This window comes from Sturnus vulgaris, chromosome 6, assembly GCF_052056855.1.
Source record: "Sturnus vulgaris isolate bStuVul1 chromosome 6, bStuVul1.hap1, whole genome shotgun sequence".
NCBI classification, from domain to species: Eukaryota; Metazoa; Chordata; class Aves; order Passeriformes; family Sturnidae; genus Sturnus; species Sturnus vulgaris.
Genome location: NC_142248.1, coordinates 2047866 through 2060695, shown reverse-complemented (window position 1 = coordinate 2060695; position 12830 = coordinate 2047866). Strand labels below are relative to the sequence as shown.

Sequence of the window (12830 nt, the reverse complement as noted above, 5' to 3'; positions counted from 1 at the left end):
AGGTTGTATAATTAAGGTTCTAATAGGTTCTGCAGAGCCTTTACACTAAAAACAAAAATCAAGATAATACATAAACTGAAAAGCCCTTCAGCTTCAACCACAAAGCTGGGAATTAGAAAGCAAGCATCATTCATTGTATATTGAACACATTGGATCTGGAGCTAGTGATATGCACCATACAGAAGCCCATGGTGCCATTTCAGTAGTACTTGGTCAGGAAAGAGTCTCCACAAACTTTAGTGACTTCAGGTCTTTCCTGTAGTGAGCTGAGAATTTCTTTAGGTGATTGGTTTCATGGTAGGGCTGGTATATAGCCTTTGATATAGCTCCCCTTCCCAGCCATTCCCAGTCTTTTGGAGTCCTTGGCAAGTATGTTTTGCCAAGGTGCTGGCTGCTGGCAGGAACCTCTGAAAAGCTTGCTTTATCCTCCACTTGACCTTCTGAGATTAACCCAGGAAGACTGTAAACTTCCCAGTCTTCACACTGCCACTATCTGAGGATGAATTTTACTTCTAAGTAAGGCAATCTTTGCTTGTTAATCTCCCTCTCTGATGAGTCTGAATAAAGTCTTCAGTTACATCATTGGCACAGTGGCATGGGAAGAGAGTGATGAGGAGAAGGTTAGTATGGATAACGAGTGCAGCTCCAATCAGATGATGCTGTCATGTTAGGCACTGCACAACCATGCACTCCTGCAAAATCTTGGACAATAACCCTATGCAGGCTGGAAAGAGGGCCTTGTGTTTATTTTTAAACATTTATCTTGTATTGCTGCTTACAGCTGAAAACCTGGATTCCTGGCACCAGAGTTAAACAAAAAGCTTTTTTGGGTCCTTTTGGGCACCAGTGGCTATCAGCAAAATTATCTGGTCAAACCAGAAGCATAGCAAATCCACCTGCCTTTCATATCTCACCAATGTATATCTCTCAGATCTTTTGCTTCCAGTGTTTAGGACTTGACATTTTTTCTGTTCAGAGCTATCTGATTTTGCTGGCCATGGCCAGTCATCCTCTGCACACAGAGAACCACGCTGCAATAAAAGCTTCTCTTTGTAGCTCCCAGCAATCACAGTTTGATTCATACAGACACAAGCCCATGCCAGTAACATTCCAATCTACTTGAGAAGTTAGGAAATATTTTGTAGTTTCAAACTGGTTGCATCACATTTGGGTTGCAATTGCAGCCTGTAGCTTTGTGAGTGCTTATTTAGAGTCAGTTTTTTGTTTTAGTAACAGCAGCAAAGACCTGAACTTGGCGTTCTTGGAAGTGATCTGACCCATATTGGCATTAATTAGAGTAATCCTGCTTCTGAAAGTAGCTGTTTGATGCAAGAGGAGGTTGGTGATTTGCAGTCAAAAAGTTGCAACTGTTGGCAGAAATATTGGTGTCAAAACCTGCAGAAAAAAACACAGGAAGCCCTCCCAGCTGAAAGGCTCTTGTGAGCACTGCCACACCGTGAGGTGGTCAGAGCAATGGGGTTTTTTTAACATTCCTGAAAAATGTGCTGGCTCCTGGTTTTTTCTGAGCATGGCTGGCTCTCCAGTTCAAATTGTGATCCAGCTGAGAGACAAAAGGAAGAAGACGCACCTAAGAGATCAAAAATTCATTCAAATTGGGTGGATCTCAGCAAGTAAGATAAGTCAGTGGTTCTAAAGAGTTCAAGCCAGGTTTATTAGTTATCCCTGCCCATTCTGCCAGTATCCTTTGCTGTCCAAAGGAATGGCTGATTCCCTACATACTAAGTTCTATATCTAGTATTGTGCTGGGGAGACATTTCTTTTCCAATTCATGCCTCATGTTTTTGCACTGTAGAAGACGGTAGCCACAAAAAAGCCACAAAAGGCACTAAAAGTTAATCTAAATGTATGGAACTATTTGGTTCATGTCAGATCCTATTTTGACAGCTGTGGTTAGATTTTTACTACGCAGGACAAGATCTTTTCCTCTTTCTCTGTAATAATATATAATACAGAAAACACAGATACCTCACTCTTAATTAAGATCACAGTGCTTTATTTATGATAGCCAGTGTTCCAGGAAGCTACATGGAAATACTTGCTTGCTGTACTAAGCTAAGTTTGAGATGGCCTTCCCAGAAGATGAAATCATATTTTGAAGTGATCTATTCAGTGGAAATGAGGAAGCAACATTTCACCAGCACGCACAGGTCATCTGTCTCCTTAGGAACAGGTCAAAGAACTTGAAACCCATAATATAATATGTGAACATCCATCTGGCAGGAAAGATCAAAATTGTATAATTAAGTGCCAGTACATTTCTGGTATTTTTATAGGCAAAAAAAGATAGGAATAAAGCTGCAGAAATCTCTTAAGAGAATGGGTAGCAACAATACTGTCATTTGCTGTGGTTATACAGGTGTGGGTCATCAGTTTTCCCTCTCAGCACACACTTGTGCAGGCAGATCTGTATAAAAGGAGAGGCAGATACAAAAAAAGTGTGGGCTTAAACCTTTACCAGCCAATTTGCCAGAAGAGCATGACTCCATAACAGAATCTGGCATCTCTTCATCCCACCACTATCCTTGTCTGCTCTTTCAGTGCCACCAGCTGTCCAAATGAATGTATGATTCCGTCCTCTCCATCATCATGTCTCCTTTTTTGAATGCTACGTGGTGGTGCTGGATTGGCCAGAGCTTTTCATCAGTAACAGGCATGTTTGGTTTCTGATCCCTTACTCATGCCTTAGCTCTGCAAGAGGCAGCAGCAAGGAGATGGGCCTCATCCCTTCAGGGCTTTGCTGCCTGTGTTCACCATTCCCTAACTCATTATTCCAGAGCTACCTGACTGAGGAATACTGTGAGGAGAGGCTGAACTGGATCTCAGCTTCACTGTGTATTTATGAGAGTAAGCAAAAAAATGTGCCAGACAGAGAATGGCTATCTGGTGCTAGACACATATATTGGGCCACCTTCCTGCAGAGGAGATGGGATATTTTAGGGGAGTGAGAACAAGAATGGGTTATAGAGCATTTAAATGTCAGGTTGGTTATTCAGGTCTACCCAGATGAGTATCAATTGGGAGTTCCCACCTGCTGGTGCAATGGATACCTGTGCCAATGGTATGTCATAACTTGAGTAGTTCCTCAGTTCTGCAGTAGCTCTGCAGTTTGTTCCTGCAGACACTGTTTTCAGTTGGCATTTTTACTGGCAGAGCCTAAGGACTCTGGAAAGTAAGTCCCCTTTCCCAGCTGCAGTTCAGGTTTCCTTCCAAGAAACTGGAGTTGTTCCCTGGACTTTCTGTCAGTAGTTAGTGAGCTGGGTGAGGCATCTGTCTGATTTGGATTTGTACAAGGCTGGGGCCTTTCCAGTCTGGAGGGAGACTCCTACACAGTACTACAACTAAACGAAGAGGAATGGGCCACTTTATCTTTCTGTCATCCCTTTCACTGCATATACTCTTGCAGTGAGTTCTGTATTTTAAGTCATTTTGTTTCTGAAGGCAGAAGGGACTCTACCAGCAGAAACCAAGCAAACAGACCCAAAAATGCCTCGTTTTAACAAAGAGAGCTAGAACTCTATAAAAGTAGCAAAATGGAATTGAAAGGAAATGGATTCTTACCCGTTGAGGAGTGTTCTAATGCTTTACATAAAAAAGTTGATTTTCCTTACATGATTCACTGAAACCACAGCTGCTGTCAAAACAGAGCAACCTAGAGGTGAAAAAGACAAGGACTAAAGAGTAAAGAATGAGTAAAGGAGGAAAACCTCAGTAGCAAAGGCGGGCAAAAGTTAACCAGGAAAGATGTGAAAGCAACAGGGGAAGAAGTAAGAGAAGTCAGGTTGAGAAGAGGTGTCTCTTCCCACTGCAGACCTATGTTTTCTGATTCACTTCCTCCCAAAGCCCAAGATACATATGCAGAAACCCAAAATATCTCAGGCTGCAGAAAGGAAAGGTAGAGTATAATCCCACAGATGGCATATTTGTTTTGTGCAACTTTTGTGTTCAGCACCACAAGGATTAGTGCATTAACAGTACATAGACTTCAGAGAGATGGTTTCACAGGAGAAGGAAGTGCCTCAGGGTTTGCTTCAAGTCAATGGAATGTTGCTGTTTGCTTCAATGAAAACAGGGCCAAGTCCTTATCTGACTGTCTTAAAAATGTTACAGAACAGCAGACTTTAATCAGTAAGTGAAGCCTCCAGGCTTGTCCTGAAGCTGCTTGTTCACCACCTGCTGTTATGTTCTGTGGAGGGCTGGAGGGTCTTTACAAGGTTGGAGTAGGGTCTTTGCGAAGTGCATCCTTTCCTGGCGTCTCTTGTGGTGCCTGGAGTGATTCCCCTTATTTTCTCCCTCTCTTACCTGGGTGCTCCACTTCCACTTGGCTTCTCAAAGTGGTGACACCACTGAGGCTAGGTCAGTGTCAGACAGGCTTCATGAGAACAGCAGATGATATACTGAGGACTGTGAAAGTTGATGCAAACTGCCTGCCCAGCTTCCCTCTATGTTTTTGTGTCTATCTCTAGCCCTGTTCCTTCGTTTTAGTGCTTGTTGTATTCAAATCCACTCACAGTTTTGACTTCTTTCATGATACTTGACTGTGACACTTTGGTGCCCCAAACCAGTTCCTTCTCCATAAATATATTTCTCTCAGCACCCCTTCAATACATGACCCTTTCATAAGCTTCAGTGCTTGTTTTCAAACCCATTCCCTTTCCCCGTCTTGCAGCAAAAAGCTCCTTGGTCTAACTCAATCTGCACATAACCATCTCCTCCTAACAGACATAATGCTCTGAGCCTCCCCTCCTGCTTCTGATCCTTCTCTCAGTTTCTCACCCTTTCTACTCTTTACACTTTCTTTGCTCTGTGCTGATGAACATTTGCTCTCAAGGGGAAAGAAGACCTTAGTCTGTGCATGAAACACCAGAGATGTTCTGAAGAATCACTGAGCCAAACCTTCATCCCTGTCCAGAGGAAATGGGATGTCATCTCACTTTCTGAAATAAGAGAGGCAGCCTTTTTGAGGCCCCCTGATGGACTTACAGGTGTAAGAGCCTATGACACATCTTGCACTGAATGCTAGGCATGGAAGATTGCTGAAAAACCTATTCCAATCCATCATCGCCTCCATTTTCAAGTCTTGTTTTACTGGATTTAGAACCTCAAAGGGAACTGAGAACTAACAGGAGCAACACCCTGCACCATTTTCATGCTTCCAGCATAGCTGACCCATTCTTGTGTATCTCCCAAGTGAAAACGTGAGGACTCCTTGTCTATCCAAAGAGCAGTGTGAACACCAGCCCAGCATCAGTTTTTCCTTGACTGCCAGGACAGGAGGGCGTTATTACCTACTATTTAATTACAAGTACAAAAGGCAAAGGAAGGAAAGGGTTAGTGAAATGGCCTATTTTAGTTTTTCGTAGCTCTCTAAACATCCCTAAGGATTTTCGTACCTCCCATTAAAATTTTAACTGAAAATGCTGATTGTAAGGAATTCAGTAGTGATACAGGCAAAGAAAAGCAGACTGTTAAATACTTTTGCTACAATAAATCTCCAGGCACTTGAAAGCTCATAGGTCACGGGGAGGAGAAAGGGTGGATGAAACACGGGCTGCATAGTTTAGTAGGATGACTAAAAGTCCTGTATCAGGACTCAACAAAATACAAGATGTATAATTTCTAAAGTGTTTATTGCTCCATTCTTGCAACTTGTACTTTTGTCACTGTTCCTGCCTATATGAAAACAAAAAACTTTCCCAATTCCTGCAGAGCCCTGCTTACTCTGCCCTCTTCTTTCCCTCTAAGCTTGTTAAATAAACTGCTCAGCTGAATAACTAGAGATATTCCCCTACTCTTTTCTCCCAACCCAGCAGTCTTTTCCTCTCCAGCATTTTTTTCAGTGCTCTTTCTCATTCTCTCTGCTGACTCCATTTGCTTATGAAGATGAGGGGTCCAAAGCCACCTGAGAAACAAATCTGCCCACATTCCTGCATTCAAGGCTGAGTGTTTGCTTTCTTTTTTCTCTTTTCATTAAAAAATGGTATCCACCTAAAAGAAGTAGAAATGAGTCTGAGTAGATAAAAGTGAGTCTATGCAAAGTGTGTGCCCACAAACCTAAAGCAGTTTTAGGGAGGCTTAGGGAAATCTCTGAAGTAGAAGTCATAGATGTGGGACAGATCATCCCTTTGCCAAGTATTTGCATGCATGTGGAAGGGAGCAGGTGGAGCTCAGGGAGGCCTGAGCCCAAAGTAACTGAATTTAGTGAGCCTTTCTCTTCTTAATCTGAAATTGAGATATGTGCTTTGCCTGGTTGGTTGTTTGTGCCCATCACTAAGGCTTCAGTCAGTTGGGTGAATGATTCCCTTCCAGAAACTCACAGTCTGTTGCTTTTATCTTTAGTGTAACTGAGTGACGGAACCAGGGCAAGCAGAACATTAACCACAAAGCAGCAGGCACAGGAAGTCAAGGAATGAATTAGATTAATGAGATTCTTCACTGTATTTGCCAGGCATTTGATTTTTCTCAATGCCTGTTAACAAGCAAGGGAAAGCAGCCACTACCTGGTTAGCATAGGGCAGGAAAAAAAAAAGAATAACACATTCAGTTTTGCAGAGCACAAATACTATATATTTCCTCATTCTCTGTGTAAGACAATGATGTCTGTCTAGCATTTGGCATTAGAGAATAAGAAAGTACTCAACAAGCTCTTCAGTTGAATTGCTGTGCACAGAAAGTTCTTGCCTGCTGTAGTTACTGGGTTGTTTATGTCTGGAATTAAAGTGAAGGGAATACATTATGACCAAGCCACCAGTGTCCACCAGTCTCCGCTGTGAGGAAGCCCTTTGCTCCTGACAGAATGTTCCCATCTTGGGGATGAAAAGTTCCACTCTTCACAGCATTCTGCCACATTGGAAGGCAGATACAAGGTACCTGTTTCCTTCTGGGAGCTAGAGATAGAAATTATTTGAATTTGATAGAATGGTAGAACCAACAGTCCCAGTATTGAGAAAACCATCATGGGGTTTTAATGATCATGAATAGGCAGCAGCTCCATGGTGTACATCAGATAAAAAACACCCTCAATATCCATGTTCAAAGACTTTAATGTGACCCCTTCTATGTTTGATAAAGATTAATCTCCCAATTCAGGAAATTGAAAAGGGACTAGAAATTCCCAAAAAAAAGGGAAGTAGCTGGTCCCTTTCCATCAGTAGCACCCCAGAGCCTTTCGTCAGGTGCCTGGGACACCCTCTAACACCAAAGTAGATTAAGAGCAGATAACCGTGCTGCCTGGAGGCCCACATAACACAAAAGGCTGTATTCATGTGCCCAGTGCCCAGTCCTTGTTAACACTGCAGCCTGATCCAGGGGCTGGCTTAAGGAGGTGCATGTTCCAGTAATACACAGCTCTGCCTCCCTCTCTGCCTCCTAATTGCACTGGAATGCATGTCAGTGTCATGGAGGCTGTGTTGTGGAGAGAGCATAAATTCAGGACAGTGAGGGAGTAGGTCTTGACCCTGCCAGGTCCCAGAAACAGGCAGACGTATAACCTGCTTCCAAATTCAGTGTCTTCATTTCCAGGTTTAGGGAGGATCTGAAGGTGCTTGAAGTCTGCGAGTGCAAACCACAGACCACACGTGCAGATGGCAACATTAATCTCAGCCACAGCTCATTTTCCAAATGATGCTTCCCTGGGACCACTCTCATGCTTCAGGCTTAGTCGTGACAAGGTAGCAAGGAGAAACTCAGAACGAAATAAAATGCAAGCAAGGAAAGCCTAATGCCTGGTGTAGACAGAGAGCTTAGCAAGGCTGCAGAGTAAAGCATCAATGGGCAGCCACATGGAAATACCCCGTGTTTGTAACAGCAGCAGTAAGATGGAATTTACCTGTGTCCAGCATGACAATCACTGGCATTTCCATGTGGAGTGGCTAAGTGAATCCTAGTAATGGACTGACCTATTTCAGTCACATGGTACTGCGTCCTCCTACCAGGTGAGACAGCAATGCTTCCCCACTCAGGAAAAAACTAGGACCTTCCCCTAGGTGCTTTATGCTCCCAGGTTCTTTATTTCTGTAGGTGTCCCATCCTAAACACTCTTCCTCTTCATTGTCTTCATCCCCCACACACCCCCACGCACGTGGCTCTGGATCTCCTCATCGTGTTCTTCTCGTTAAAAACCCCATTGTTCATTTGTTTGTTTGTTCTCTCTCTTTCTCTCCTCTTTTTCTCTCTCTTTCCCTCTCGTTTTTTTTTTTTCCTTCTTTCTTTCTTTCCTTCTTTCTTTCTTTCTTTCTTTTTTTGTCTCCTCTGTTTTGTGTACCCAGGCAGCCCATTGAGTAACTTCTTTGACGTAATTAAACAACTTTTTTCAGACGAGAAGAACGGGCAGGTGAGCCATCCCCCCGGCACGCCAACCAAGCATAGCGCAAACAGCAAGCGGAGCGATTCCGGTTCTAATGACTATGGGTCTAGAGGAGACAATAAGTACCCTGCTGGCAAAGACAAGGCAAAGATGGTCTCATCAGTCGGCCTACAAGACCAACCTTAAATAAACACATTAAAAAATTAAATAACTTAGAGAGAAAAACAAAACAAAACAAAACAAAACAAAACAAAAAAAAAAAACAAAAAAAAAAACCAAAACAAAACAAAAAGAAAAAAAGCAAGAAAGAATGAAAGAATATTCCTTAGCAAGCTAGCCTCTAAACTAGAAGGATGTATATACCTTGCCACAACAGTACAAAACTGTCTATAGACAAATTTTGTATGAAGGAATGACTGTATATATATACATATATATATTTATATATGATATATAATATATATCTCAGAAACAAACACAAAAACAAACGAATGAAAGAATGAAAAGAAAAGAAAGAAAAGAAAAGAAAAGGTAGCACAGATGACAAACCCAGTTCACCAGATCTTGGGTTGTGGTTTTTTTCGATTGGTTTTTTTTTTCTCCCTTTTTTGAATGTTTTGCTTTTTTCCTCCTTCCTGATTTTTTGGTTTTTTTTTTTTTTTTGGTTTTTGGTTTTTGGTTTTTTTTGGTTTTTTGTTTTCTTTTGTTTTGTTTCTTGTTCTGTTCATGCTCTCTCTGTGTTTCTGACGACACCACTTGTTTCCGCTCTGCTACCAGGAATTATCCCGAAAAGTTAACATGTCAGCCACGGCTTCACCTTCTGTGCTCTGCGGACACTTGTTGACGGAAGGCAACCGATGTAGACTGTCCAAGGACCAGTCCTGTTTGAGGTTCCCAGCCTCCCCTCTCCCTTCAGGAAGTGGGCTTCTCCCCCACTTCTCCCCAGACACCTCCCCAGTGCACGCCTGTTTTTTTTTCTCCCCTCTCTTTTTCTTTTTTGGTGCTCCACAAGAGAGACCTGCTCAGTTATGGGATTGCAGAGTCTGGGCTCAGAGGAGGTTGCAGATTGTTGGAGTGAATTATTTCCCCTTGGCAGCTTCTGTCCGCGCAGGTGAACGCAGCCCGGAGAGGGAGGGTGTGGGCAAGGGGACGGGTGTAGCGGGAGCGCAGCGTTCCGTGAACCCAGAGCGCCTTCTCATCAGAAACCAGCCAGGAGCAACTCAAAACTAAGCCTTGAACCAAGACAATATTGGGGAGCTTCATCACGGGATTTTCTTATCTTTTTTTTTTTTTTCTCCCCACCACCTTTTCCTTTTCTTTTGCCCCCTTTTTTGATATATACATGTATATATGTGTGTATATTTATGTATAAATATACATACATACATATATATATATATATACACAAACTAATTGGTTTTTTTATACTGTATCATTTTGCTTTTTAACCTGCTGGAAGGGGAAAGGAGTAAACATAGGAGGGAGAGGGGGTTCAATGAATAAACACATACAAACAAAACATTAAAACTTAGGGAAAAGGCAACTTCTGGTAGCAAAGAAGAGGGACAAGACTCTGCCAAGGACTGTCTTTCCCATCACCAGGCACAGTTGCTGCTGCTGCTACTGCTGCTCCTCCTTCAACACCTTCCTCCCCACCTGTCAACTCCCTACCACTGTGCCACCGCGCTGGGACCTTCTTCAACCAGCTGGATCCTCCACCACACCCTGCATTTAGAGGCAATTGTTGTGTTGCTAGTGCTGCATTGATATCAGTATTATTTCTTTAAGTTACCAGTTTCATTTGTTGGCTTGGGTGATTTTTTTCTTAAAAAAAAAAGGAAAAAAGAAAAAAAAAAGAAAAAAAAAAGAAGATGAAGAGGAGGAAGAAAAGAGACTTATATTGGGTTTTATTTCCTCTGTGTGTATGTGTGTGTGTGTGCAAAATCACTGGCACTTAGTTCATCAGAGCAAGACAAGGTGGAGTCAGGGCAATGGGAGACTTAATCACGAAGCTACTGTAAACTTTAAAATTTACTGCAAGATATTTTTATAAAGTTTTTGAGTTTTTGTTTTGGTTTTGGTTTTGTTTGGTTAGGTTTTTTTTTTTTTTTGAAGGGGAGGAGGGTGGGATTGGGTGGATGGGGACCTTTTTTTGTGTTTCAGTTATTAGGTCTTGGTTATTTATATATACATATATATATATTTAAAAAAATAAGCTGTTAGATATATCTTCTGTTTAATAACTGTGTAGAGGCAACATTGATTCTTATTTATTTTGTGGAGGAGGAGGAAAAAAGACACAGAAACCTTCTAAGTGTTCATTTTGTGACTTTGAGAAAGAAGAATTGCCGCCTTTTTTCCTCCTCCTCAAGAGTTATGTGACCAAGTGTAACTTATTCTGGCCCAAGCTCAAAGGTTAAACAAACAAAAAAACGTGGTTTTACGCGTGGAAGACAAAACACAGTGAGAAGTATTTCTTGACTGAGATTTTAAGAATGTAGGCTTAGCATTAGTGTTCAGCTCTTTTATGACCTTCGATTGCTGCTCGTTGGGTTCCTATGGGTGTATGTTGTATCGCAAGATTTTTTTTTTTTAAATGATAATGTTGGATGAGTTCTTTTTCGTTGTTGTTGTCGTTGTTGTTTTTTTTAATCATTTTTCCCCTTCTTGGACCAGTTTTACTTGTACATAGGTTTGAAGATTAAAAAGAATTTTTAAAGACACAACTGGGGCAAAGACCTTTGACTTCTGCCCTGTTTCCCCATTCCCCCAAATGGGAGGGATTTATTTTAATTTTTTTGCTTTATTTATTTATTTATTTATTTTCCCTATTCTTAAACTTTTCTCTCTCGTATTGCTGTGTGCATGTCAGACACCAGGGGGTGATGGCTGGGGAGGGGGGGAGGCAAGGGTGCAGGAGAGGGGGGCAGTTTTAATTGCATGACATTGCTGTAAATTAGTCTCTTTTGCTTTCGTTGTCTTTCCTGCCTCTGCCCTCTCTCTACTTCTCCTCCGAGCTCCCCTCCCATCACCCCCGTCCTTCTTTTCCCTCTTTTCTCTTCCCTTGTGTATAGATTTTGATGCTTCTGTTACATTGTACCTCTACAAAAGGCTGGGATTTCAATACAAGATAATAATAATAATTTAAAAATACCTATATCAGCAAAACCCATGTGGTACAAGCAGGAAGGGGATTACTTACACAAGATATAAGAATAAATGAAAGCAATACCTCTTGTTATCCTTCCTATTTTGTACTTCAAAGACACACACGCGCGCACACACACATATACAGACACAAACTGACATTATTTAATGGTTTGAAATGGACAAAAAAATCTGATGTATCCCTTGTTAAATAACTGTGAGCAACTTTAGTTCAAAAACCAATAAATTCATTCAGTAAAGATACCAGCTGTCGAGTGTCCTGTTTATGTCCATGAAAACAAGCTCCTGGCCAGTGCCAGAGCTGGTAAGTACCATGGCACGGCCTTCCCACCCGAGGAGCTGAAGATGGCAGCTGAAGGAATGCAGCGTCCTCCTGGCTGTGGAACTAACACCAGGCTCCAAGGAGCAGGGACAGCTCGGCCCTGGAGGCCCGGCTTTCTGCAGTAACGTGTTCCAAAAGCTTAATCCAAATTTCAGAGGTCTGGTCTGGATGGAAACCACGGTACCGAAAACCACGACTGCTTGTGATTGTTCTCCTCTCTAACCTGAGCTTCTCGCGTTGCTTCCAGATTTAGCTGTAGGAAGGAATTCTGCACTCTCCCTGCCTGAAACACTCAGTCACACACATTTGAAAAAGCTGCTCAGGTACGTCCCTGGCATGTGTGGGTCTGGGGTTTGTTGCTGGTTGGTTGGGCAGTCCGTGTGGCTGCTGGCTTGTCACACCTCGCTCTCTGTTCCTTTCCTCTGGCTTTGTCACTGCCCCAGCAGTTCCCTCTGGGCTCTGACCTGGCAGGCACATCCCCGGGAAGAGCAGGAGCTTCCCACAGGGCTGGGGGAGCATGGCAGGCCCGGGCTCACAGCAGGGCCCTGAGCACGGCCCGGCCCGGCGCTCCCCACAGCCCGGCCAGCCCCAGACGCGTTCCCTGCTGTCCCCTGTTCCCTGCTGTCCCCTGTTTCCTGCTGTCCCCTGCCATGTCCCCTGTCCAGGGCTGCCCCCCAGGCCAGCCCCAGACACATTCCCTGCTGTCCCCTGTTCCCTGCTGTCCCCTGTTCCCTGCTGTCCCCTGCCGTGTCCCCTCTCCAGAGCTGCCCCCAGGCCAGGCAGGTTTCCCACCAGCACAGGCCATGAGGTGCCTGCCCCTCACGGCACCGCCCGCCGGGAGGGAAGGCGGGAGGAGATCTTCTGGAAGGTTCCATGGTGCCGCCTCACCTCAGGGATGCTCTGGCGGGGTGAGGGTGGCTGGGGAGCCTCTGCCCTGACAGGCAGCAGCCATGCAAAATACAGTCTCGTCTAGGAAAAATCCAGAGTGTTTATAGGGCCTTTGGAGGAGTCAGCTGC

General features: G+C 43.4%; 1 protein-coding gene across 11 annotated transcripts in view; it reads left to right on the top strand.

Annotated features, from left to right (window-relative positions):
- BRSK2 (BR serine/threonine kinase 2) overlaps positions 1–11734 on the top strand; it is a 302919-nt gene extending 291185 nt beyond the window's left edge. For 3 of the 11 annotated variants that reach the window (XM_014891519.2, XM_088166694.1, XM_088166689.1), the window contains one exon: positions 8286–8739. In XM_014891519.2, coding sequence (XP_014747005.1) covers positions 8286–8509 — 224 coding nt within the window. In that variant the 3' untranslated portion in view covers positions 8510–8739. Of the gene's footprint in view, positions 1–4849; positions 8740–9100 lie in introns of those variants that run through there. The other 8 variants (XM_088166686.1, XM_088166685.1, XM_088166688.1 and 5 more) reach the window with 5 other exon arrangements.
- Positions 11735–12830: the final 1096 nt, after the last annotated feature.